This window comes from Paramormyrops kingsleyae, chromosome 16, assembly GCF_048594095.1.
Source record: "Paramormyrops kingsleyae isolate MSU_618 chromosome 16, PKINGS_0.4, whole genome shotgun sequence".
NCBI classification, from domain to species: Eukaryota; Metazoa; Chordata; class Actinopteri; order Osteoglossiformes; family Mormyridae; genus Paramormyrops; species Paramormyrops kingsleyae.
Window position 1 is genome coordinate 4,678,172 of NC_132812.1, and position 27,983 is coordinate 4,706,154.

At 41.7% G+C, this 27,983-nt stretch overlaps 2 protein-coding genes across 5 annotated transcripts; both read right to left on the reverse strand.

Annotated features, from left to right (window-relative positions):
• Window positions 1-3,907: 3,907 nt before the first annotated feature.
• On the reverse strand, window positions 3,908-19,167 carry cpap (centrosome assembly and centriole elongation protein). 2 transcript variants are annotated; one of them, XM_023827588.2, is made up of 17 exons: window positions 18,570-19,167; window positions 17,847-18,218; window positions 17,471-17,591; window positions 16,248-16,547; window positions 15,897-16,068; window positions 13,006-13,111; window positions 11,264-12,815; window positions 10,701-10,833; window positions 7,984-8,149; window positions 7,471-7,722; window positions 7,079-7,163; window positions 6,873-6,970; window positions 6,638-6,742; window positions 6,336-6,476; window positions 5,992-6,076; window positions 4,413-4,533; window positions 3,908-4,257 (listed from the first exon to the last, which is right to left on the reverse strand). In XM_023827588.2, exons 2-17 carry the CDS (start codon window positions 18,189-18,191, stop codon window positions 4,065-4,067), a joined length of 3,975 nt encoding a protein of 1,324 aa, XP_023683356.2. In that variant the 5' UTR covers window positions 18,192-18,218; window positions 18,570-19,167; the 3' UTR covers window positions 3,908-4,064. The 2 variants fall into 2 exon arrangements, with proteins under 2 accessions (XP_023683356.2, XP_023683357.2); XM_023827589.2 differs by lacking the exon at window positions 18,570-19,167 and adding an exon at window positions 18,301-18,551.
• Window positions 19,168-21,199: 2,032 nt separating this feature from the next.
• On the reverse strand, window positions 21,200-27,263 carry LOC140577512 (uncharacterized). 3 transcript variants are annotated; one of them, XM_072700384.1, is made up of 2 exons: window positions 27,045-27,263; window positions 21,200-25,494 (listed from the first exon to the last, which is right to left on the reverse strand). In XM_072700384.1, the coding sequence occupies exon 2, from the start codon at window positions 25,478-25,480 to the stop codon at window positions 22,142-22,144; it is 3,339 nt and encodes a 1,112-aa protein (XP_072556485.1). In that variant the 5' UTR covers window positions 25,481-25,494; window positions 27,045-27,263; the 3' UTR covers window positions 21,200-22,141. The 3 variants fall into 3 exon arrangements, with proteins under 3 accessions (XP_072556485.1, XP_072556483.1, XP_072556484.1); XM_072700382.1 differs by having other exon boundaries at window positions 21,200-25,684; XM_072700383.1 differs by having other exon boundaries at window positions 21,200-25,860.
• Window positions 27,264-27,983: the final 720 nt, after the last annotated feature.

The window sequence follows — 27,983 nt, forward strand, 5'->3', positions numbered from 1 at the left end:
CATTGCACACATTGTGTAACCACAGGTGAAGATAGGGATGTGATTAAGGGTCAAATTAAGCTCCGTCCTTCATCACTACTGACCTGCTCAGTGCCCACAAAATTGCAGCCACTGAACTGATCCTTCTGTCAATCTCATGTTTGCCATTACCACCACATTTGAACAAGATTCCAAGATAAGATCAAAATTCCTTCAGTAAGATCAGACCCTACCCCACCTTAAACCTGCAATGCGGTCTTTACCAAGAAAGCACAGGCCTCAGATTCAGAGGGGCAGATTCTGACCCCCATCGCTTCACCTCAAGCCTCTGAAATGTGTTTTGGAGTCATGTGCAACTGAGGCTATAAGACCGTCAGCATTTGAAAATAACAGGGATGCTACTGCTACACTTGGGGAGAGATAATCTTTGCTGTTCAACTCTTTTGTTGAGCCCCCTCCACCCACCCCAGTGTAAAGGTCACACGGTTTGCTGTAGACTGCTTCTCTCCACCTGTCTGATGACACACAATACTGCTGCATGTGCGATGCAGGGGCAACATGCGGAGGTTTGGCTTTTGATCACTGAGGATGTATTGAAAGATGTTCCCGGGGAGCATGGAGACTGGGGTCAAGGCCCAGGAATAACAAGAAGCAGACTGGCCACCATCAGAAGTCACACACCCAGGCCCTCAACCAGAAATGATGTTTGTTACATTGCTGCTAACGACAAGTGAATGAACTCTTTTTTTTATTCAAGGGCTAAATAAAAAGACCAATAATAGAAGTACTTCCAGGAAAGGGGCCCTTTTTTGTTCTGTGTTGCTGCCCTTTTCCCCTTTGGGTTATTCCTGGTTCACCCTCATTCTTTCAGGCTCTAAATGGCCGCGAGAAAGTAGATGTGATAGCTGAAGTGTGAAAGGCCTGCTCCACCCACTTTTAGTTTCTGGTCACTGTAGAAGTGTTGCGGTCTCCACTCATCAGGTATAACGAGCTCTACCACTCTTATTATATCATGCAAATTTCCACATCATATTCAGGCGTCCTTTAGAACACGGCGCTCCTCATCACACGGCTGAAGGACAACACCCTCCAGTGTTTATTGACCATGATTAGGGACAGAGAAAGACGGGGAGGTGGGCTAGCGAGGCGCACGCTGCACTCAGCCCCCTCGCATTATCATTGATTTAATGAGCTGCTTTTGGGTTTTCTCCTCCACAGCTGGCTCTCACTTTGAATAACAGCAAATGCTTAACTATGAGATAACTACAGGTGAACAGCCAAAAACATCTGACACTGACCTAAGAGAAACCCCAACTGCAGAAGGCCACGAGCCAAATTTCCCTTTTCCTTTTTTCCCATTTTAAGTAGGCAAGTCAAACTTCCCCAGTAGAAATTCCAGCTAAAACTAATAAACCTTACCAGTTGCTATAGAATGGTATGCAATAGTCTACATTTCCAATCATCAGATAACCAGGAAATCTGTTGCTAGAGCTACTGGTTGAGTACAGCTGCTATTTGTAACTCAATTATCAGCTTGGCTACACAAAAACCCTTTTGAAGCCATTCGAAAATATGACTGTTTGCTTCTACTGGAAAATTCTTTAGAAGTTCTGACTCAGGTCAGCCGTTCATGACATGAAGGATGAATTTTCCTCACCAATGGCCAGGCAAAATACTGGCTTAGTCTTCCTGCAGCGCTGGTCTGCTAATACTGACAGGTCCAGTTCATGGGTGAAGCAGTTACTGCATGGGAATGTTACATGGCCTGCCAATCCACATATTCATCTAGCTATTCCAGTGGTGTTACACCAGATAAGGAACTTAGGTTTTACATTGTGTGTTTTCCTCAAATCAAAACTATTTAACCATCCCTTACCAGAATGCTTATGGTTCCCATGTTCAAATGTTTAAGGATAAACCCTGCTGATTCTCCACAGGCAATATCTGAAGACAAAAATCAGACACAGGGATGATTTATTCTAGTCATAATTTGTTAAGGCAAATATGTATCTTTTAGCAGTCGTATATTTGATACACTGTTAAAATATGTGTACTTGCGCTTATCTGGGTGTATCCCACTAACTCTGTCACAACCTTGCATAGTTTGCCCACCAGCCGGTAACCCGCAAAGCTGCAGGGAAATGTTCTTGCTTGTAACCTAAGGCTCTCGTTACTGCATCCACCCCCCTCCAAGCCTTTGCCGAACTGTCGCTTCTGATAACGCATTGCGTTTCACTTCACCAAGGGTGTTACTTTTAAATCAGGGGACAGTATGCGGCTACGGAAGCTAGGATTCTATGCCTGGGATCGGAAGGTAGCCTCTTCAAATCCCACGACAGCGAGAGTATGCCACCGCTGGGCCACTAAGCAAGGCCACAAACCCCAGCTGACAGCCCAGGGACACTTCCTGACCAGAGATCCTCACTTGCATGCTGCCTTGGATGGAAACACCTACAAAATAAAAATACAGAGAGTGGTGTGGTACAGTTTGCTCTCTGGCTGCCCGGGGCTCATCCACGGCTTGACCTAGAATTAGGTCCACGAGGATGTGCTTCATGGCAACCTCATTACTCACTGACTACTCTGCTGCTCCTATGAACTGGAAGCAATATGCCAAAGCATCTGTGCTGGGCTGACATCTCCTCAAAAGAGATGGTGAAGTGACAGTGGAAACAAAAATTACAATAAAAAAAATGTAAAAGACAAAACAAAAAACAAATATATTATTTATATACATCTTTCCATGAAAAAAGCACGTAATTATTATTCAATGAATAAATTTACTACTTATTTCAGTAGGCAATCTAACAACATTGTCATACATCCATAAATCATATTGAATGTATAAACATGTTATACCAAATATGCAAAAAATCCTGTGCAATAAAAGTACATTGCAATAATATCTGTAGTTGCATACACATAAGGCCTCAAATATTTAGATGTAAGCATTAATGAATATGACATGAATGCTGTCATATATACAAACAAGTGAAAGATTTATCTGAATAGAGGCAGCAAGGCATTAATAATTATTTGTGTCTTAATATTTAAATATTAATAAATATTTTGTCCCCTATGGGTTACTCTGTGACTGCAGAAATTTTTATTTAATATAGACAAATATATTGTATATAAAACTTTACAGGACAGTCCAACTGAAAACAATTAACTTCATTTTCATAAATAACTGCCCTGTTTAAAGAATAAAACATTCAGAGCACAATTCACTTTAATGCTTTTCATTCCTTTCCCATTACGATGCATATGGTCTGCAGCCATGATTCAGTGCTACAAGACAATGGCAGCAGCTCCAGCTGAGAAACAGCTGATTGAACAAATGTGCCTGATTAATGTGTCTACCTTGATTTCCAAGTACAGCATCTATAGCCTGTACATTTTTGACGGCTCAACTACGCCTGAACAACACAGCTGCTGGATATCTTGGCAGCATATTATAGAGACTTCTTATTTAATTGGGTTTCTTGGCGGGGAATATATATTTTTAAATGTGACCCATAACAATCACTGCCCTAGTAAAGCTGGTGTTTGCCATGAAGATAAAGTGCCACCTACTGGTAGAAAACAAAATTGTTTCATAGTACAATAATACCCAGATTATCCCCTAAACAACGTGCAACTTCTAGTGCGATTGCTGCGCTGAAACCTTCCAGGTCTCATCTTGCTTCATACCAGCACTAAACCTTTACTTCCCTGTTACTGCAATATACTGTAAATACTGTCATAGCGTTGAGTTTCGTAAAGACATTTTAAATAAGAGTCAATGTGTCACTGTTTCCGGAGTTTCTCAGCTCATGAACAACTGTCCAGGAATTCTTAAAAGAAATTATGTAAATGTATATACAAAAATCAATGGGATCTCCTACAAAGTGTTCACATGCATTCAGCGATATTAGAAAACACGGCACATTGTTCAAAATTTTTATTTTACAAAATGTACACTAAATAATTAAATATTTGTTATGTACACATAATTATAAAAAAGGTAGATATACACACGCATTTTCCACAAAGACCGCTCCAAGGGGAGGCGAATCCAATCACGTGCAGAACGGGCAGGGGGTCTATGTCATGGTATCCATGACGATGTGTCCGTCTTTATCCTTGACGCGCAGCCGGCCTGTGGGATACCTGGTTTCCTGACGGCCGTCTGCATGAATGGTCTTGGCTGTGCCATCTGGGTACTCCCTCCGCTTGAACGTGGCTGTGTGTACCTCCCGCTGCCCGTTGTTAAACCGGATGACCTTGGAACCATCCCTGAATGGGGGGGCATTATCATAGCTGTCTATTCACCACTTATGTCATCATGTCATTGTAGTAGTTCACTGACCAAAATACTAAAAGGCTGAACTTGTATCAGCGTCAGAAAGTCATCAATGACTTTCTTATGTTCTAAGTCGGAGGCAACTTACGGTTCTGCTTCTATGACAGTTCCGTCAGGGAATATGCTCTCCTCCTTCCCATCTGGAAACAGGTTCTTCACTGTCTGATCGGGAAAAGTGATTTCCTTTCGGCCATCTGGAAAATGCTTTTCTGTTAAAAGGGGGAAGAAGATGTTTTTTTATTAATGTATATACAAATTAACCACTGAGAGTCTATGTGGTTACAGACAATGTGCACACAACACAATCTCCTGGACATGCAGCCTCACAACTTGCCAACTTATGCTATGATCTGAAACATTAGTCAATGTCCAACTTAGGGCCGCAAAAAAAAAATCGATTAGTTGGCCCTAAACAGGGGGAGGGGGGAATCCTTGATAATTTTAGCGCCAAAATTTCAAAATACCACTGTTTACTGTATTACCATTATACCACCCAGGCCTAATATCAACATTTAAACTGTTCATAACCATTTAGCCATTACAGTACACATTGTGCCATGTGCTTCCTGGCTGAATAAGTGATTATAGAAAACCGATGAATGGAAGAATATAATGAAATTCTAAAGCTCCATTTGGACGGGATTAGTTACCTGGGGACATAATGTAATTGAAGCAATTAACCATGAGGTCCACAATATCAATACAGTCCGAATGTGCTACGTCTGTAATCATTACAAGCCTCCACAGTACAAATTCAGGAGTGAATTACCTTCTGTATTTCAGCAAACATGGACTTCTTTCAGCTATAGTGGTCCAGTGTGATTTGTCATCTCAGTAATAACGTTATATTTATAAAGGCATGCCATTTTTTAGTAAGGCAGAAGCAGCATTTATATGCTAAAAAAGCAGCTTGAATGGATACCAAGTTTTCCCACATAAACGCCCAACAACCTACACCTACAGCTTCTTCTGCGTCAAGGTTTTCTGCAGGTGCAGACCAGTGCAACACTACGGAGTACACCAATTTGTAAGCTACTGTATGGTTGGGAGGAAAGAGTTCAGTTTATATTTTGTTTGATTAGTATGTTAAAGAGATAGGTCACCCAAAAATGAAAATTCTGCTATTTGCTTTCTAGACATGCTAACCATAACATTAACCTTCATTTAATCTCTGCTAACTCAGGTAATTTGGGAAATTACAATTTCTTATCCTGGCCAAATCAGTCAAACAAATCACTTTATAGGCTACATACTGAACCTCCCTATGTAAAATTAACCCTGTCTGAACAGGGCTTAAGAGTCTATCCTTAGTAAAAATGCATAACTTGAAACTTTATAGCCGGGGGAGTGGAACACTTCTATACTCTTGAGTAGATAGTCTGAATCTCTCAACTATAATATCCAGAAGCATAAATGTTGCAAACTAGGAAGAAAAGAAATTAAAACAGGCTGCCGTAAAGCGTAGCAAACAAATAAAAACTTATGTTATCTGATTTTATATAATTAGACCAAAAAGCACCGAAGCTTAATTTACTGTAAAGCTTTGACAAAAACTCCACACACATTTTTCCTTTCTAGTTCTTGATGGATTGCATCAATTCATTAAAAAACAAAAAAGTTTAAATCAAATACTCCACTTAAATGTATATTTAGGTAGGTCTACTCACCAATTTGGTTATTGGGGAACCTTAGCACTTCCATGCCATCTGGGTATGTGGTGTGAGTGGTTTGGGCCTCAGCATAGTAGTAAATCTGAACACATTGAGATCCAGGATTAATTTACCATTCATCGCTGATGAATAAACCAGAATTACAGGAAGGCATTGAAACTCAGGAACATTAAGTATATTTGAAGCCACATACAATTAATCCTCGATTTACATTCTAATTCTTAGGATGGAAAGCTGGCAATCATAAAAATCACACTGCTGAAAGTAAAGTTCAAGCTTTTAGGATTTAGTGTCATTGACATGCAAAGCCAGAACAGGGTCCAGACGCCAAGACTCCTTACCACCTGCTGGTCATCTGTGACCTGTTTGACATCCCCATTGAAGAAGGTGATCTTCACTGTTTGTCCATCAGCTGATACTTCTTTACGGGTTCCATTTGGAAAAAGTATAAGCCGTCCCCCCCAGCGAAGCACATGCTCAATCTGAGAGACAGGGACACAGGCCCTCTTAGCACAGGGAGTCGCCTTTATTCTGAGTAGTAGCTTTAGGTGAATACTTACACAAACATTTCTGGTCAGTTAGGCAAGACCTTGTATAACAGCAAAGTCACCTATGACCTACTCCACACCTGCACTTTTCTTACCTTTCCATCGGGGTGGGTAATTGTCTCCTGGCTTTCCACTTCATCCTGTCTCCGATCTTCTTCATTCTCATCCCCACATGGTTCCTTTACCAAAGCTCCAGAGTTCTGTACAAAGCATAGACAGGCTTCAGTTTAGAGCAGAACTCCAACAAGACCTACCTGAGTAATGAATGCCACTTCCAAACTCAAATCTGCAAATCTAAGCATTTCAGCTCCAGCTGGTTCATCTACTCACACGAGGAAGACAATCAGGTGACACTGAATTCTCCACTACAGTCCCTCTGCAAAGATCTGAGGCTCTATTCCCTTCTGCCCAGTGGACAGAGGGCTTACCTGCAATAATAAAAACAGAATCATTAACAGGTTAACAATAGACATCGCGAGAGGGAAGAACTCCTTCTCATTATAATCTATAAAAACTGTAAAGTCTCATGAAAATACCTGTGGCAAGAGGATTATGTCCCTGCACGCTCCCCCAAGTGGATGAGGGCAGTAACGTAGTGTCACATGTCGTACGTGTGGAACTCTACACCAGAAGATACACAAAAAACACTATTAAAGACTCACAAACCTGCTAAGCAGAGAGGAAACAAACCCTTATGTTATGTGAGGCATAAAAACCCCTTCATTCCATGGCCTTCCTTGAAATAAAGTTTGTCATAGTATTGAAAAGTCTATTAGACTTATTTTATTAATATCAGCAGTGTCAAGCAGATCACCCAGCCTCACTGACAATGGTCATTCAAAAGGGCAAACGAAGAATTAGGGAATAAAAATGTATACAACTGAAAAAGTATTAATACTAACAATGATACAAATACAAGTTGACTCACATCAGATTTGGACCTCCTAGAGCTGGTCTGGGAGATATCATTAGCCTGCACTGTGCATTTCTCCTTCTCCGCTTCTGCCTTCTTCCAGGTCGCTACTCGCAACTTCTCCAGAACCTGGACCTCATCCCGCAGGGCGGCATTCTCTGCACTGAGAGTCTCCAGTTGCTTCCGGAGACGGCTGTGAGTGTTGGACCAGCGGGCCTCTCGGCGCCGGAGCTCGTCCTGCAGGGAGCTCAGCTGCTGCTTCAAGGCCTGAGGAACAGGTTGGGTCAAGATGGAACAGGTACCAAGCAAGCAATGTCACATGTCACAGGTAGCATGCCTCGAAATGAAAATGAGCTTCTCATATTAAATGCCACATGAATACAATAAAAGCAATTTTACAGAAACATTTCGAACAATTTATTGATGCTAATAAAGTGTTAATGTTTCACATTACATTAAATGATATTAAATGGTGGACTTCCACAGTTTCACTCCAGAGATTTCTGAAGAACAGTGTAAGTGTCTGACCTGGATCTCCTCGCGCTCCTTCTTGTCGGGTACGGCTCTGGCGGCAGACGCGTGCCTTTCAAACACCCGGCGCTCTCGCTGCAGCTTCCGCGCCTCCTCTTTCTTCATCTCCTCTAGGTCAGCCAGCTCCTTCGCTTTCCTCTGCTCAAAGGCCACCACGTCCTTCCTGCCACACATCCACACACTGAAGTTCATTCTTCTGACATTGAAGGCGATTCCGTTGTGGAGAGAGCTACTGGACAGATCTCAGTACATACAATCTGGGTATGTATACTGCCGAATCCAACAAGCAACCTCACCAGACCAAAGACAATATGTACAGTGCATATCTAATCAATACTGTTAGGGGCGCGATATACTTCATGAGGCGCATGCAATGCAAGCAGTATGGAACACCAAACAGGTCAAAAACACATGAATTTTAACGTGTAGAGTACATGTTAGCAAGACATTAACAACATACAAAGCGTGTTCTTAATGTTTATTTTATACATTGATTTTTCACACATAGAATACATGTTGACAACACATGTTAACGTGTATTCTACACATAATTCACATGTTTTTGACCTGTTTCATGTTCCATACACCTACAACGCATGGAATGAATGCAGAAAATGCGTGCTGGCCATAATGCATACGCGTATTCATTGGGAGCGTCAAGTATAAATCAGCCCTTATCCATCCATCCATGTCAGATCCTATCCCAGGTAGGCCTGTCACGCAAGATACACAGATATAACCTCAATTTTTTTTCTGACCTTGGTATTGGCAGACTGTTTACATAAGACACATTTTACTTTAGTTTGCAGCCATCTGGGAGTCTTCATAATTCTGTAGCAAGGAATCATATAAATGCTGGTATTTCTGGACTTTATGATCATAAGGGGTAGAAGAAGTATGCATTTACAACCTATGGTCTGACTTCTGGCTACTTTTCCCTTGACTAATGACTGATCCAGCTTCTTCTTCATCACTGCATGAAGCCTTCACAAAACTGGCTAGGCAGTATAATGCCTGTTAAGCAGTGATGCTCCGATTGATCGGCCACCGATCATGATCGGCCGATATTGGCTAAAAATAGCTTGATCGGCGAACCCCAAAAGCGCCGATCAAAAAAAGCCGATCACTTGACGTAAATTACTCGCGCGACTTTTTCACACGTGCATGCACGGCGCACAGGTAAACAACAGCAGAGCGGAGCTTACCAGTGGCAACATGAGTTCTCCCGTCTGGAAGTTTTTCAGTGTCCTATAAATGTATGTCGTGATGAAATCCCTCGAGGTGGAAGCAAGCAACGGCATTTTAACACCACTAACATGATTAGGCATCTTAGAACACGCCATACAACTGAATATGCCGAGTATGAGAAACTAAACCACTCTACTCTCGGGGAACATTTCATGTGTTGACCCTGGAGGTGTCAGGCAACAGTGCTGACCAAAGTGTCACTGCCCCTCCTTCAGTGTGGGGCACCAAGTGTCAAGCGCTTGATTCTTCAAGATCTTGACTGTAGCCTATTTCTACAGTTTTTTTTTCAATATAGTTAATTTAGAGTTAGTTTCATTTCTACAAATGGTACAAACTCTGCTAGATTATAGATAAAAGATTCCCATTCCCCTGCCATTCTGTGATCGGCATTGATCGGCAGATCATGATCTTGGTGATCGGTAATCGGCCCCAAAAATGCTGATCGGAGCATCTCTACTGTTAAGGAACAAATGACTCTCTATACCCCTGTGCCAAATGTTTAATATATAATGCAGTTTCTGTTAACATAGCCTAAGAGTCCATTTTATTTGCTTCTTGTTGGTTGTGTGATTTTTATGTATGTTTTATTTATTTATCTACTTTTTCCAGTTCCACTATATTCTTAAGAATTAAAATGTCATTGCTTTTTGAAAGGCTGTACTTCCATTATTATGCTATTATGTTATCACTATATCAGTGGCAAAAAATGATCTTAGAAGGAAAATAATATCATTTATCACAATTATTTCTGGACAATATGTTGTCCAACAGATGTAGTTATCAGACAGGCCGAATCCCAGGAAGCACTGGGAATAAAGTCGGAAAACACCCTTGATGGGATGTCAGATCATTGCAGTTTCAACACATGCAGACCCAAAAGTATAACAATTGGTGCAATTAGACCACAGAATACGTTGCTGATTAGTGAGTCAATTTTGTTCTTTCCATTCCTCAGATGTTATGCGTTTGTTTTTAGTTATTTAGCAGAAGCTTTTATTCAAAGTGACATACAACTGAGAAAGCAGGGTCAGCCAGTTCTACAAGCATTTCAGATTAAGGGTCTTGCTGAAGGGCCCAATGGTGAAATCACTCTGACAAGCCAGGGACTTGACCTGGCAACCTTCTGATCAGGCACAGTGTCCTAACCCACAGAGCTACATACTGCTACTCTGTTATACACAATGTAGTGATGTTTTATGGCAGCTGATTTTGAATTTCTGAGAGTGACAGACTATGAATTGTCCAAGAGGGTCACAATCTACAGATTCTCTTGGCCTTGGAACAAACGGAACAAACCCAGCTCTGGTTATTGTCTTCATGCTACTTCCAGTCTTATCCTGTGCTACATTTACAGACACTGCCTATGTGTCTGTGTCCATAGTAAATGTCATCCTGCACCATAGGCCAAGGCCTGCATCTACCCCAAAGGCCACTTGCCTAAGAATCTCCACATAAACAATCCTCACCTGAGCGCCTCCAAGCCAGCCTCCCTCTGCTGCTTCAGGTGGGCCAGCTTAGCATTCTCTTCCTTAAAGCGTTCGATCTCAATCTCCAGCTCTACCAGACGTTCCCTCAGCTGTCGTGACAAGGGATTAGGCCCTATGTGGGGACAGGAATGCTTACATTTAGAGGAAAGACAAATAAATATGAAGGACATGCGGGCAATGGGGGAAGTGCATAGAGAGGACCCCCAAATTACTCACAACACTGGAAAAGAGCGAGCATGTTATACTCAATACTGCTGGTTTCACAGAAAATTTACAAATCTTATTTCTGAATTATTCTGATGCATTTTTCTTTTTGGACTGAAGAAAATTAGTTTTGAAATGCATCATTTTAGGTCAAACTGCATTGTGTGCGTGTGTTAATGAGGAAAAATACCAGGAGTTTGACCCTGCTGGTGCTCAGTATGACAGTAAATTTCCCATTAACTTATTTACCTATTAACGCCACAATAACTGCTTGGGTTTTTCATAGGCCTGACTATAATGACTGACGGATATGGCCAATCCATGGCATGATGCCTCACCTGCCACCTGCTCAGCCACTGCCGTTGGAGGCTCCACAGCTGCTGCTGGGCCAGGCTTCACCTTGGGCTTTACAGAGGGGAACAGTTTAGCTACCAGCTGGGAAGTCGGGGGAGGTGATGAAACCTGGTCTCCCTCTTTGGGGTACAAGCCCCGCTCCTCCCCCTTCACAGCAGCGACCTTCCTCTTAAGTGCCCCAGCCGAAGGGACATGGCTTATGGCTCCTATGCTGACACAGTCTGAATCTCCCATTCTGGTTTCATTATCATCATCATCATCATCATCTCCAGCAGTTTCTTCCTCTTCCTCCAAGTCTCCAGCTTCCTCCACATCATTCCACGTGTCGCCATCGTCAAACACAATGTGGCCTACAGTCCTAGCCTCTCCGTTCTCAGTGAGGATTGCACCTGCATGCTGATTGAATTCAACCTCACAGCTCTCCTTTCCTTTATTGTGATCTAAGTCGGTGTCTCTGTCCTGGTAAGACATCCTGTCATACAGGGCACCAGAAGGTACCGGAAAGGAGAGATGTCCATGCAATGCTGGCTCAGCTGGGGATACTACCTCCCGGACAGTGTCATCTGGGTCCCCTAATTCCAAGCTACTGTGACTTGATGCTCTGGTGGCATCCGTGTTTGTCAAGGCCTGCACCTCCTTCACTTTGAGGTTATCACTCTTCGTCTGCCCTGTCGTTCCAGGCTTTAGCCTGACTGCACCTGTGCAAACGGGTGGGCGACATCCTGTTCCAGCAGACTGGCTCCTTTCCAGGCTCTTGATAGGAGTAGAGGATAGCCGGCGGTTGTGGTGGCCTCCTCTGCTCTGGCGGTCGAGCTGCAGCACCTTCATGACGAAGGAGGAATTGCTGGAGAAGGACAGCTCCTCAGCAGCCTGCTCCAGCAGCTCAAACTCACCTAGCTCCGCATTCTCCTGCAGCTTCTCCGAGTCCCAGCGCTCCAGCTTACCCTGGAAGGACAGCTCAAAGGACTCTGGTGGGGGTTGGGATGCTCTGGGTGTAGGCCTCATCTGCATCTGCCTCTGGACTCCACTCATCTCCTCCCCACTCATGTACTTTGTTACCAGCACAGCCTTTGATGGCGGAGGACGAGAAAGCGGAACTAGCCTTCTGCCTTGCATTCCGCTGCTAGTCGTCTCTTTTCCATTGTGCTCTTGTGTTTCCCCAGCCTTAGACCTCCCCAAATCTGGAGCCACTATGTTCTGCCTTTGATTTCTGCCGAGGACCCTGGTTTGTGGTTGGACAGCACCCTTTGTCTGCGGTCTTCGGAGTTCCTGGCCCACAGGCTGGTGCTCTGGGCGGTTCTCTTTGTTCAGGGCAGTAGTCTTGCGCTGGATGGCAGGGCGCTGGGAAACACTGTTTTTCTGAATGTTTCTGCTGGGTCCTGTATCACTGGAAGTGCTGGACTTAGGGGGCACGTGGGTGACAGCATCCTTATCTCTCCTTTTTGGGATGGCAGCTTTTCCCCTAGTGAAGCGAGCAAGGCCCTCCCCCCGCCGTAGAAAGGTTCTCTTTAGGGGGCCTTTTACTTCCACTGTAGTCTAGGGAAACAAATACAGAAAAACAGCAAATCACTTATTCACAAATTATTCATACTCCAAACTGCTCAGGCCATCTTCATATATAGTGACAACACAAACTGGATAAAGAATGCTGGATAAAGTCTGTTTAGCTGCATGAGGTTCACTGCTGGTCTAATTCCACTGAAGCAAACTTAACACAAGTACAGACCTGCCCCAGCTGGACAACCTTCATCCTCTGCTCCTCCAGCTGCAGTTGCTCTTCTAGAAGCTCCTCAAACGTCTGCTTCTTGCTCCCAACCCCTGGTTTGATGGGCCTGTGCCATTTCAGCGAGTAGAAGCAAAATTACAAAACAGCAAGATTCAACAGCAGTTGCTAACCTGCTAAAGCAGTATAACATACTAGAGATGCAATGATCCGATATTTGGATTGGTATCGGCACCGATCCAGACCTATTTAATGGATCAGGTATCAGCCATACATGACCGATCCAACTCCGATGTAGTTTTTGGCAGTATGTAAAAACATGCCTCCTATTTTGTGTTAAATATATTTCAACAATTATTCGCATGGCATGTGACTGCTGTGACATCATGTGCATAGCCTCTGCAGTAGGAGGAGCATAAAAATATCAGATAAGATGGTGATGATCTGGAAGCATTTTATGCTTTTTACAGCAAATAGTAGCACGGCGATTTACAATCTTTGAAAAAGTTTTGAGAGGTGGAAGTAGTGTTTAGTGGAAAATCCCACTAAATAAAGTATATGCAATTGTGCAAAACAGTACGAGTAATATGAAAAAAGCAATGGATGATTTGGGAGTTACTGGTTTGGGCTGTTATGTGCACTTGCCACAGCTTGTGATACATGAGGGGCTGCTATCGCAACAAAGTGTTATCACAATCGCTGTTGCCAGTGGGAGGAAAATTGTGGGGCATTTTATGCATTCATCACTTGTGTATCCTCACTTGGAAGATATTGAAATTGAACTGCAAAATGGCTCAAACACACTTAATACAACATGTACAAACGAGGCTTAACAGTCTGTTGTGTATATTTCTAGTACCCTATTTAAAGATTTTTTGGCATACATTTTTTCATCTGCATTTACTAGTTTAAAAACATTAGTAATATACAAAGTATAAATATAAACTCAGTGACAAAAAAAGTTAAGCATCCAGACAGAGTGGCGGAAATAAAATAAATCTGCACGTGGTGAAAGGTCAAGTGACTGTATCGCAATGATTATAGTATCAGATCAAACGGACAACAGAATTGGCAGTGGGGTGGGGCACCTCCCCGGGCCTGGATACGGTGCAGAAGGGAGTCGTACAGCTGTAATATCCTCTCCTGCGGAAGGTCGGCCCACAGCTGTTGTAACTGGCCCTCGAGATCCTGCAGATTGGCACTGGGTCTGATTCCCCTTTGATTGGGTAAAGATTGCAGGACCTGTCTGGCCACGGAAGGACCCCAACATGACGTAGGCAGTCCATAGACACATGTGCTGTGTGTCAACGGGCATTGTTTTGTTAAAAGACTGTACCAGGGTGCTGTCTCAGGATGGGCAAGACATGCGGATGCAGGGTGTCACTGACGTAGCGCTGTGCCATCAGAGCCCCCGAATCACTACCAGAGATGACCTGAAGTCATACCCTATGGCTCCCCACACCGTGATGTCATACCCTATGGCTCCCCACACCATGATGTCATACCCTATGGCTCCCCACACCATGATGTCATACCCTATGGCTGACCACACCGTGATGTCATACACTATGGCTCCCCACACCATGATGTCATACCCTATGGCTCCCCACACCATGATGTCATACCCTATGGCTGACCACACCGTGATGTCATACACTATGGCTCCCCACACCATGATGTCATACCCTATGGCTCCCCACACCATGATGTCATACCCTATGGCTGACCACACCGTGATGTCATACACTATGGCTCCCCACACCATGATGTCATACCCTATGGCTCCCCACACCATGATGCCAGGAGAAACACCAGTATGTCTCTCCACAACATTGGCAGGACTGGTCCTCTCCTCTTGGCACCGCCATATGCGCACACAACGGTCATCCGTGGTAATGCAGAACCAATATTCAACGCTGAACATGGTACGACGCCACTTGTCATCAGTCCATGCCTCCTGCTTATGGCAGCACTCCAAACACAGCCGTGTCTGCGCTGGTGTTACTGGCAGCCTACACATGGGACGGTGAACCCATAGTCCGGCAGGTGCCAGTTGTCGAGACACGGTGCAGGATGACATGGGGTGTTGTAGAGAGTCCAATACCTGTGTCCAGGTGGCAGGCCCAGATGTCATGGGGTTCTGTAATGCCAGGCACATAATACGACGATCCTCCCTTGCTGTGGTCTGTCTTGAGAGACCAGAATCTTCACGACGTGTGTGGGTGCCCTCACGTGCCCGGTTCCAACATCGGGCGACTGTGACATCTGCATGCCCTACATGCCAGGCAATTGCTCGATACGACCAGCCAGCCCACAATGTGACCCCTATCAAACTCCGTCAAGTGCTGGTAATGATGTTTAATGTGTCTACGAGGCATCCTGTGTCTGGTGACTAGACGTGCCAGCTCCTAGTAAATCAAATCATTCACATACCCATCGTTGGTCTGCACGTGTACCAAATTACATCCAAATTGGACCATTACTTCTGGGTGCTTAACTCCTTTTGTCACTCAATGTATATTATATTAAAATATTAAAGTAAATAGAGCTCTTGTATCAGAATCTGTATCAGAATGGGCAGTTGTGTATCAGAATCAGATTGGAACTGAAAAAATGTGGATCAGTCCATCCGTATTATATACTCAATGGCCCATAATTGGTTACACCTGGTTCCAGAGCTGCCTCACGGGTCGGTTATACATTCTGAGAAGTCATTCTGCATACCACTGTTGCATAGAGTTGATATTTTGTGCACTTGTAGTCATACTTTCATCTTTAAAAAGATCTGGCTCTTCTCCTCTGAACTCTCTCAACAACAAGCCATTTTTAATAATTATATAATAGCCTAAGACCCTGAGCTTCATATATCTGCCCCGCTGGGCTGATGCGTTTACCTGTCTTCTGAGGGTGGGACACTCCAGTCATCTTCTCTGCCAGGGCTTGGAAGCTGGTCGTTGCTCGTAGAGGTTGTCAATTCTCGATCATCATTATCGCTTTTAGCATTTCTGTAGCTTCTGTCAGCGCTATGCTGGTCACGGCTGTAACTCTGTTCCCACACATCTGCTCCTGTTAAATTGTAACTGACTTTACAAGTGCCTTCCAAACAACGCACAGCCTGTTGTACCAGAGACCAGTGAACTTATCCAAAATTTATTGTGGACTATGCTCCAAACACTCATTCACTAAAAGCACTTTGGTTGAGAGCTACAGTTCCTAATATACGTACAAATCAGGAATATTCCTACCCAGGGTGGTATCAGAGGGTGCCTCTCCTTTTTCTGAGTACAGGCTTGTCTTTGGGTCCTGTTGGGAATGGGGGCTTTCCTGTTGCCCCACAACACCCAGGGATGCCCTACCAGGGACGGCATTTGGCTCCCACTGTAGAGACTGGACAGGCAAAAGTGGCAATCCAGGCCTGACTGCTGGCGGACTGCTTATGGCCTGAGAGGGAGTGGAAATGCCAATGGAGCCAGCCAGCAGGGCCCACTGAGAGGGCTCCGCAGTCACAGGGCCTTTTCCTGCCAGCAAAGAGGACCCTGCAAAATCTGAACAACATTAAAAACAATTGATGGACAGTCCCTATCATGTCTACAAAGACAGAAGTGGAATTACATCTGAAAAGAAACAGACATTCCTAAAGAGGTCACTGGAAATGTTTTTCCCCATTATTTAGTTAAAAGGACAGACGACACAACGCTAAGCCATATTCACCAAAAAATTACAGAACTACCTGAGGCCATGTTAAAACCAAATAAACACTGCTGAGCTTATCAGAAATCAAATGAAAATGCAGATGATTATACCCAATGAACAGATACCATATGTAAGGACACCGGAAATGACACAATGGCAGAATGTAAGCAGCAATAGCAGAATGTCTAAGCCTCTGAACTCATAAACCCAACATATAAATACACATATAAAACTAGGACATATGAAATTGCATTTTATTACCCATTCCAAAAACATTGGATCATTAAGCTCATGGTTTCTGTAACTTATGCTCACTTATACAAGCATGTAGTAGGCATTAAAGTACAGGTCGAGAGCAGCAGCATTATAATTCATTATCATCTTCCCATTGCAGTGACTTTCTTAAGCATTTATCAATCAAAGGCTCCATATCTTGAGAAATGGCACAGAGCAGCGATGCCAAACTCCAGTCCTGGGGGGGCGGCGCCCTGTGTAGCTTAATTCTTTCCCTGTTCCACCACAAATGATTCAGCTCAAGAGCTGTGTGGTAATGGGCAGAAGGAGTTGATTCAATTGAACCAGGCGTGTTAAATGAGGGGAAACCCAAAAATGTGCAGGGCTCTGACCCTCCAGGACTGGAGTTTGACATCCCTGGCATAGAGCACAAAAGTTTAACTATTCAACTCAGCATAAATGATTTGTGTTGCTGGGCACTAATATGCAAGTCATAATTGACCACAAGGAGAACACTCAGAAGTGAAAGAAGTGATCGTACCTGTACTGCTATGCTGGCCGACTGTACCCAGGAACCTCTGAGGCTCTGGCAGTAGCGGGTGGAGCTGCTCCATCTGATGGGCTTTTAGCTGCTCCTGCATGGCTCTCTGCAACTCCTTTAACTGAAATCAAATGTGACTGTGAGCTTTTACCAAACTGGCTATGTACTTAACACACTAATTTGTGTCACGGCCACATTACACACCCAATAATTTTCTAAATTAACATACTAACCCCTAGTTAGGCAAAACATATGTCTAGCCTAGAATACGACTGATTTTTTTTTTTTTTACAATGTTTTTAAATGCATTTGTGGTTACTACACATTTTTAACAGTTTGACAGTTGAAGATTAGACTCATTAGAAGGGATAGTTACTTCCTCTAGTTTCTGTGCTATCGGACAATCGCTGGTCTTCCTGTCAGCCACATCCAAGCACACCCTATCCTCGGCGATCCCGAGTGTGTCCAGCAGCTTCATTTTCCCCTTCTGGTCCGGGTCTCTAGTGTCGGCCAGCACCAGAGAATCAAGGCTTATGCTGCTGCTGCTGTTTGACGCGGGAAGGGGGACGAACTGCGAGGCGAAGGAATCGTCCCAACTGTCCCTCGGTGAGCCGGCTCCGTCCAGAGAAGGACTCAGAATGACTCCGGCCCGGTGCCTGCTCGGCATCCAGCGGGCGAGGATGCTGATTTCCGACGGCTGCATGCCAGCTGAAGATGACATGACGGCTTACCCTCTCGTACGTTAATCCTGGTTAGGTGGATTTAGAAACCATAGACACAGCAGTCAGTAACCTCTAACTTCAAATGGCCCTTTAATTAAAGTTGCTTACTTTCTAAAATCGGTCCACAAACAAAAGTTGACATCGCTTGAAAGACACTTCACCGCTCAGTTGTAATTCGCTGTACTAGTCGTAATGAAAACTCTCTCAGTGAGAGGAAGCCCAGCACCAGGCCAACTGTGGCATTAGCTAAACTTCCATTGTTACCTACGTTACGCATCGGTTTAAATTGTACTATATTACAAAATATTTAGCTTAAGTAATTAGGCGTGCCAATGCCTGAATAAATGGCTACAATTCACATAACACGTATCACGTACCTCTGACATCACTATAAACTGCCGTGGAGGTATTTAAAGTTGGTGTTGAAAACGGACAACATAAACTTCCAAATGTACCGCCACAACAAAACAAAGCCCGCGAGAGAGAGGAAGTTCGCGCTGACGATATGCATTATGGTTCGAGTAGTTCTTAAAATGTTAACGCGGAGGTTTGTGTTAGCTAGAGTTCGGTTTAGAACTACATATCTAAGAAGGCAATGCAATTGTACGAATGTTACACGGTGATAGTTATTGTTCACGCTTCTGTCGTGTAGCGGTACGGTCAAATGTTGTGTCTCCTCGTTCTTCTTAAACACAAAACAGCCACACGCATGCTAGCACTCATTTACAAAGGACCGTCAGCTTAAAATAAAATGGCTGCAGGGCCGGACTGCGAGGCTTGATGAGGCCAGGAATCTGGGGTAGGGTGACGATTAAATTTTCCGAGCGGTGCGAAACAATGCTGGTTCCAACCGCGACACAGCTTTTTGTTTTCAATGCGGGATGACTGAAAAATAGTGATGTTACAAGAACTGAAATCAATTTAAGGTGAAAACTTATTTTATCTGTCACCTTAAAGTACCGCGAAATGAGACACACGGGGCGGGACCATGCTGCGTGCGCATTTTGCACTACAGCATCTGTTTTGTAAAATGATCTAATTGTTTCAGAGGTCTGCTCTGAATGGCAGGCCAGAACACAGGGAAATATCCCGGTACTCCCAGTGGCCAGTTCGGGCCTGGATAGATGTGTAAGCCATTATGGAAGATGAAAGACAATTTCTATGTCCAGAATCAGTCGGCACTTCGCTGCTTAATTTAGAAAAATGCATGCGATTTTGTCTAACATTCTCGTACTAAGTTATGTGTACTTTTTATTGACGTAACGCTTGTATTCAATGGTTTAATCAAAATTAAATCATTTAAAAATACATTTCATTTAGCCTCATTTTAATTAAATAAAAACCATCATTATAAGGCAATTCAAACACGAAAATACAACATTTCTCAAGTGGTATTGAAATTTCTGCATTTTTATGAAATAACTAGAGTTTTGAGTGAAAGAAAATGCAGTGGAAAATCTTTTTTGAAAACTGAAAAATGTTGAATCTCATGAAAGTATTCTGGCATGTTAATGTGATACATACATACATACATACATACATAAATAGTCACATAGTCTAGGCAACCTAAGCACACCAGTTATGTTTACTTATTTAGCAGATCTTTTTCTCCCAAAATAACATACAAATAACCCGGATGATTCAGCCAAGCGATTTGAACCTGCAGTTTTCTAATCACATACACTAACCCACTTAGCCTCGTGCCACTAGTTAGTCCACTCTGTGTCTTTGGAAGGTGGGGGGAAACCCTCGTGGAGTGAACAGTGTGCTACCCAGCTGCGCTTAACAAATAAAAACTAAATAAAAATTGCCAACATATTAAAATTTGATAAACAGTACATCTGTAAAAACATGCAATAAATGTATATACTACAACTATTACTACTACTACTAATTCACTATGAAACAAGCTATAAAATGTGATATCATTAAGGACACAAATTTCTGTACAAGAAGAAACATCTTTTATCAAAACACGATACCATTAACAAGCAGCTGAATATGGTATATTATAAGTATGTTGTTAGTACTTTGGCAGCAGTTGTCAAATGTTATATGCTGTGATAGTTTTATAACAGTGTAGTTTTACTAACTGTAGTTGATTTACGAGTTCTAGCAGAAGCACGTAATTGGGGCATAATACTGTGTAGGCTAAGCCATGACATCAACCCACTGATATCAGGTAATTGAAGTGTAGAGTAGTGTTTACCATCTGAAATTTGATACCATAGCTGATACCATAGTACATCATTGTGGCTGTCAAAGTTAACATGCTGACATGCGTGATTAATTTTAAAAGAATAACTAATTAATTATTTTTAATCTCGTTATCACGCAGCCTACTATAGAGCAGAGCCCACCATGTGGGTGCAGTGGTGGCTCTGAGGCTAGGGCTCTGTGCTGGTAATCAGAAGGTTACTGGTATGAATGCCAGGAGTGATCCTACTCCATTGGGCCCTTGAGTAAGGCCCTTATCCTGTCATTGCTTTGTGGTGGCTATGGTGTTATGGTGCATTCGATTATTTCTCTCCAAGTTGGAACTCGGATGAAAACGTCACGAAAAACGTCACTTCCCGTTGGAAACACGCCTCGTTTATGTCAGACAGAATTTTCTTGTCCGAGTTGCCCCTGTGACGTAATTTCAACATGGGGGCTTACACGCTCAACAGTAATTCTATTTTATAAATATTTTAAAATGTTTATTTTGTTAAATGTATCAATAGTTATAAATGTAATTGCACGTGTCCGATTTAGAGAATACCATATCATAACCGCAAACAGTATCCTAGCATGAAATGTCAGATTTTTACCAATCCTGCCACTAAAGAGATGACAGAGAAATTTTAAAATGTCATGTATTAAGGGATGACAACAATGAAAATTATGCTTTTTATACCCCTCAAAGGACAAATGAACAATGAAAAAACACATTACACATTTTGCAATATTTTTTTTGGACTAAGGTAAACTGGATAACTGACAGTAACCACAGATACTGGGGAACTACTGTATTTAAGCTTATGCTGGTACCCTCAGCCATACTTAATATACAGAAATAGACTTTGATTCCCAGATGATATTCAATGGAAATTTTCAAACAAGCAGACAATACTTTTGAAAAATGAAAAAAAACTCTACTCAAACTAAAATGTTTCAAATACACGTGAGTTTTTGAACATCATTATGTTCTGTTGACAAATGTACAAAAAAAACGGCAAGTGTAATATATAAAAAAATATTTTTTAATCACAAGTAATTATTTACTTAGCTGTGCAACTCCATATTTCATATGACTGCAGATTCACAAGTAATGCATCACAACATGACCTGTTTGGCATGAAAGTGACAGTCACCTCTTCCTGCAACGGCACTAAAAAGTCACACAATTTTCGAACTATTTGTACAACAGAATGAATAATAATAATAATAATAATACATATGTCGCTTAAAAATCTCCCATATCTGAAACCACTATAACTGTACTGTCCAAAGAGCCCTAAATAAAATTAAGGGAAATGAACAATGCAGCAAAACCCTCCAAAATACATATCAATACATAATTACAATGATCCAAACTACCCATTAGAAAAACATATACAGTGTAACAATATAAAAGTATATCATTCATAAAAGTTAAAATGCTCATTTAAGTGCATATAACTACCACATGAAACATTAGCATATTAGATGAATATCCTTCAGTAATGTCGTAATGCTGCGTGACGCACCAGCATGTTAGCACTACTCCTCAGGTCTTTGTGAACATGACTACATTGCACAAAATACCATTTAGTGTACACAAATAAAGCAGTCATATGTTTTAAAATTAATCTAATTTTAAAGTATAACTCAAAATGTACACCTTCATAGTTTTATTGACAATAGTTTTGCAGAATTTAGTTTGAAAATTAATTACATTTCATTATCTTTTTAGTGTACTTTTAAGAAATTATCTGTAGTCAGACTGCATATGTTCACTGTGACAGTGAGTTGCTTGATGTTTCTTTAAGTTACTAGTGTCTGCAAACCTCTTTCCACAGTAAGCACAAACGTGTGGTTTATCTCCTGAGTGAACTTTAAGGTGCCTTTTTAAGTAGGACATAGCCTTAAAACGTTTCCCACAATGAATACATATGTTCGGTCTTTCTCCTGAATGAATTCTCATGTGTACTGTTAAGCCACTTAACTGCGTAAAACATTTTCCACACAGAGTACAAGTGTACGGTTTTTCACCAGAATGAACTCTCTTATGTACTTTTAAGTTCATAGCCTGGCTAAAACTTTTCCCACATTCAGAGCAGCTGTAAGGTTTTTCACCTGTATGAACTCTCTTGTGTACAGTTAAGCGAAATGATCTAGTAAAACTCTTTCCACATTCAGTACAAATGTATGGCCTTTCTGAGTGACAATGTCTTCTTAAGGCTGCTGCATTTTTAAAACCTCTACCACACTGAGCACAGACATTTGGTCTCTCTCCAGAATGAATTAAAACATGGTTCTTGTAGGTTGCTCGGGTGTAAAACCTCATCCCACACTCAGTGCAGTGGTATGGTTTTTCACCAGTATGAAATCTCATGTGCACTTTTAAAGAATCTGCTACTGTAAACCTTTGTCCACATTCAGAACACATATAGGGTTTTTCACCTGAGTGAATCCTCTGGTGCTTTTTCAAGTATGACCGACTTGTGAACCCCTTCCCACACTGATCACAGATGAATACTTTTTCAGTTAAATGTGTTTCTTTGTGTTTTGATAAGTAAGTGGGATTCGCAAAACTCTTACCACATTCCCTACAAGTGTGCAGCTTTTCACCAGAGTGGATTGAAATGTGGGTCTTGAATGATGATCGACTGAAAAACCTCACATCACATTCAGGGCAATGGTACGGTTTCTGACCAGAATGAACTCGCATTGTGTGAACTTTTAAGGAATCTGCCACTGCAAACTGTTTGCCACACTCTGAACAGCTATGAGGTTTCTCCCCCAAGTGAACCCTATGGTGCTTTTTCAAGTACAATGGCTTAGTGAAGCTTTTCCCACACTGATCACAGATGTGTGTTTTTTCAGATGAATGGGTTTTTTTGTGTTTTGCCAAATAGGTGGTTTTTGCAAAACTCTTTCCACACTCATTACAACTGTGAGGTTTTTCATCCAAACAAATTGCATTTTGCTCTTTAAGGCTTGAAAAGGGTGGTCCATTTTCAGAGCCTGCACTTGAATCTGATCTTTGGGAATTAAGGGTATGGTGGTGTTTCATGGTATGTGTCTCAGGTAAAATCATTCCAGACAGCATGGAAACCAAGTAATCGCCGTCTTCATGATTGTCGTTCTCACCCTGATGGGAGTCAGACAATGGTTCTTTTGCATCTTCAGTTGATATACCTCTTTCAGATCTCTCTTCCTGATTCTCCACACACCCCTCTGTCTCACTATTAGCAGCAAGCCGTCCAAAACCCCCCGTCTCATGACTTGATTCAGAGCTCACGTCTGCTGCTTCACCTTCAAAGCACTGCATAGCAATTTGCCGTCCCACCAGAACATTCTCTGAATCAACAATCCTAATTTTAACTTCTTCTGATTCCTGATGGACTCCTGATTCTATATAGTCAACAATATTTTTTTGCACTGTAGGAATATCCACTGCTTGGGAATAGAGTTCCTTTCCGCTACTTGAAATACATTTTATTTTGTTAATTACTATTTTCTCACCAATAACATGCCGTGGTTCAGTGTTTTGCTGCTGCTGAAAGTTGTCTGGATCGATAATCTCAGTTTTGATGTGTTCAAAATTTGAATATAATGCTGACTCCATGGTATCATTATTAAGATCCTGTTCCATGGAATCTAGAGTATAGTTAGAGTCACGACCATTTGACTCACACTTCATTCTGTCAACATGCAGTGCCACAACAGTATAGCTTGGGTCAGTCTTTTCCATTTTTATTTCTTCATAATTTAGACATAGCCTTGATTCCATCCCATCTATGGTGAAATTATGCATTGTGGCTGAATCCACTGTGCTGTAAAACCCCAGATGAGATTCATTTTTAACCGTTACACCCATAACACTATTTACATATTTTTCTCCAGAATGAACTTTAAGGTGCCTTTCTAAATATGATGAACGCTTAAAGCATTTCCCACAACGATTACAGATGCTTGGTTTTTTTTCTGCATGACTTTTCATGTGCCCTGTTAATCCACTCGACTGTGTAAAGCTTTTCTCACATAAGGTACAGCTGTATGGCTTCTCACCAGAATGAATTCTCATATGTATCTTTAAGTTTGCTGCCTGAGTAAAACTCTTTCCACATTCAGAACAGCCGTACGGTTTTTCATCAGAGTGAACTCTCTTATGTGTAGTTAAGCGAAATAAACGAGTAAAACCCTTTCCACATTCAGTGCAACTGTATGGTTTTTCAGCTAAATGAATTTCACAATGTCTTCGTAAAGAGGCTGCATCCTTAAAACTTTTTCCACACTGACCACAGACATTTGGTCTTTCTCCAGAATGGTTTAAAATGTGGTTCTTGTAGGTAGCTCTGGTAAAAAACCTCATTCCACATTCGGTGCACTGATATGGTTTTTCCCCAGAATGAAATCTCATGTGCACTTTTAAAGAATCTGTTGCAGTAAACCGCTGTCCGCATTCCGAACAGACATGGGGCTTTTCACCTGTGTGGACTCTCTGGTGTTTCTTCAAGTAAGCTGGATGGGTGAAACCTTTTCCACACTGTCCACAAATGTATTTTTTTTCAGTTGAATGTGTTTTCGTGTGTCTTGTTAAAGCAGCTATATTCGTAAATACCTTTCCACATTCATTGCAGCTGTGTGCTTTTTCACCTGAATAAGGGTTCCTGTCTCTCTTTGTAGTGCAAAGTCTTCCATTGCTCAAATCAATTCCATTCAAGTAAAGTTGCTGGTGCTGTTTCTTATCAAATGCATTAGTGGAATTTGTTACAAACTGCAAAGAACCTAACCAATCAGTATGAATGTCTTTCCTCTGAGATGAAGGAATGGGCTGCTCCTCTTGATGAGCTCCTTTTGATCTCTCTTTACAATCCAATTCTAGTCGTGCCTCTGATTTCTCCTCTATAAATCCACTGGAAACTACTATATCTCCACTTGATTCAGATTTTATTTGGTCGACTGTAATTTCAACCCCATTAGTGCACTGAGAGTCATTGTACAGTGATGGACAAACAGAATCTGGACCAGTCCCTTTCTCTGTTTGATGATACTCCAGGCAAACTCCCAATCCCATCTTCTCAGTACCGGGATTCTGCATAGCAGCAATATCCCCTGTATGGGTGCAGCCCAGATCAGATTCATTTTTAACACACAAGGCCATGATTCCTCACTTTGCACGCCAGGATGTCAAGTGTAACATGCTCAGTCCCTCACTACGCTGTTCTCTGAGCTCCTCTTCCTTGTACGTTGTTTTGCTTGTGATCGTCTCTGTGAGCTGCTGTGAATATACACTGTGATTCACCTGTGATGGAGGATGATTTATTTTACATAGAGCCCCACACTCACCGGAGACTCATCAACCCACACAGCAGTGTTCAAGTCCCTGCTACTGAAGCCTATGCTGAATCAGAAAAAGGTTAGCTTTTTTTTTTTTTGACCAACGCAGTTTGTTACTTGAAGAATATTAGCAGTTTAGTACTGGTGAAGAAGAAGAAGAACAAGAAACAATTTAGCAATATCCATTAAAAAACAACAGAATACACAAATATATCCCTTTTCAAGGGCATAACTTTGGCCGGAACATTGGGGGAGTTGAGGTCTCCACCCATTACGGGGGAAACATGATTTCTGGGGGGTTGTATTAGCTGGTTTTGATTTATTGGGGGGGCTACAATCCCCCCGAAATTTACGCCCATGTCCTTTTTATTGAAAAGAGAACTTGTGACGGTCTATCCTGTGAACATTAGTTGCATTAAAAGTCATACAAATGTAACTTTATGTATAACTTTGGGGGTATTCATTCCAATTGCTTTTTGCTGTAGCTTGCAAATATGCGAATTACTATTATAATATTGAAGAAAAGTATTATATATGCTGAATATTATATATCCAATTTTAACTTTCACGTTATATAAATTGAACACGGTCTCAAACAAAGGAGCTGATTATTGTGACAGGCTTTCGAATCGTAATTTTTTAGAATTAAGTACTATTGAAAAGAGTGGTTATTGTCTCATTTATGATCCGAAGCATTTTTACTAGGTAAACGCAACGACCGTGCGTGTTAGACATTTGCTAAACTATATCTTACTAAACTTTGACAGATCTTTAGAAACAGCAAAACTTTAAAGGTATTTTTAAATGGTCAAGGCGCAATATCCAGATAATTAATATTAAGATATATTAAAATATAATTATAATTTTATTAACAAAGCATTTCAATGTGTTTTGTTTTTCTTAAAATATAACACTCAGGGAATTACATATAAAATTGTAATTTTATATGTTCAGTATTCCGTTTGCTAAAGATTGCTGAAATTTGTAAATAGCCTAACGCATATTACACCGTACGTAAATAATTTAGAAATGGTGGTACGTGACAGTTTTCTACAGTGTAGCCACGTATGGTTCTTACAAATAAAAAACGCATCTGGATAATGGACTACTGGAGCAGCGGCTTTGCACCTCCTGTAACTCATGGCATAAATGCAAAAGCCCTCAAACTGATAATGCTGCTGAAAATCTGTCCGCTTCACCATAAACATTTCCAAGTGGATTACCGTACTGATGTTTAATTTCTAACCTTAAACTAATCATTTAGATATTCATGTAGCATTTGCAGTCGGGAAATGATTTTTATAACAAAAGCATGCAAAATTTACCTTAAGAATAAAGAACGTGATCCCCTTCTTAAAAACGGTATAGGAGAACAATGTCACGACAAAAAAGACAAAATGTGCAAGTGAGCAATTACGTCCAGTACCATAAAAATTGACAAGCTTTTGTTTTACATTTGAATCGCCCGTATCCCTAGAATTAAGTGGTTTTGTAGTAATTCTGCCCGTAAACTTCCGCAGACAATATACCACAGAACGCAACTTCTTCCTCTTTATTCTGGGTAAAAGGGCGTTGATGATAACTAGGTGCATTACCGCCACCCAGCGGCGTGGAGAGTGAACTAAGAACTGGCAATGAGATGCGCTCTAACTCAGGGGTACTCAGTTATTTTGGATTCAAATTCCATCATTGACACAAAACCTGGTTTCGCCAAGCGGAGGTAGTTTATGAAACGGCAGGGGGGATCAATCGCATGACCCGTTTTGCTCTCTAACTGAATATACACTGGTTCTGTATGTATGGTCATCCATTCATACATCCATGTCCACTGTAGGACACACATACAGTACAGTAGATACTTCCTCGTTAAAGTACAATAAAACCTTACTCAACGGGGCTCCGTATTATAGGATTGGACATTTTAAGGGATTAACGATGCTTGATATAATCAAGCAGTTCATCACATTACAATATAATCGCCACACCAGCAGATGACATGAACACAGCACAACAGAAACAGAACAGAAAGAAACACACAGCAGCCCATCATTAAAATGATAAAAGGAAATGAAATGTTTTGTATTTTGAATCATTATATCCTTTTATATCCTTAGCAGTCGGTATATCGTGTGTAATGCTGTTTTCTTAAGACTGGATTATTTTCATCTGAAGTTTAATGTAAAATTATAAAAAGTAACACATGCATGCTTTGAAAACTCCACCTGGCCTCTTGAGCAAAGAGGATGAAAAAATGGTATAAAACT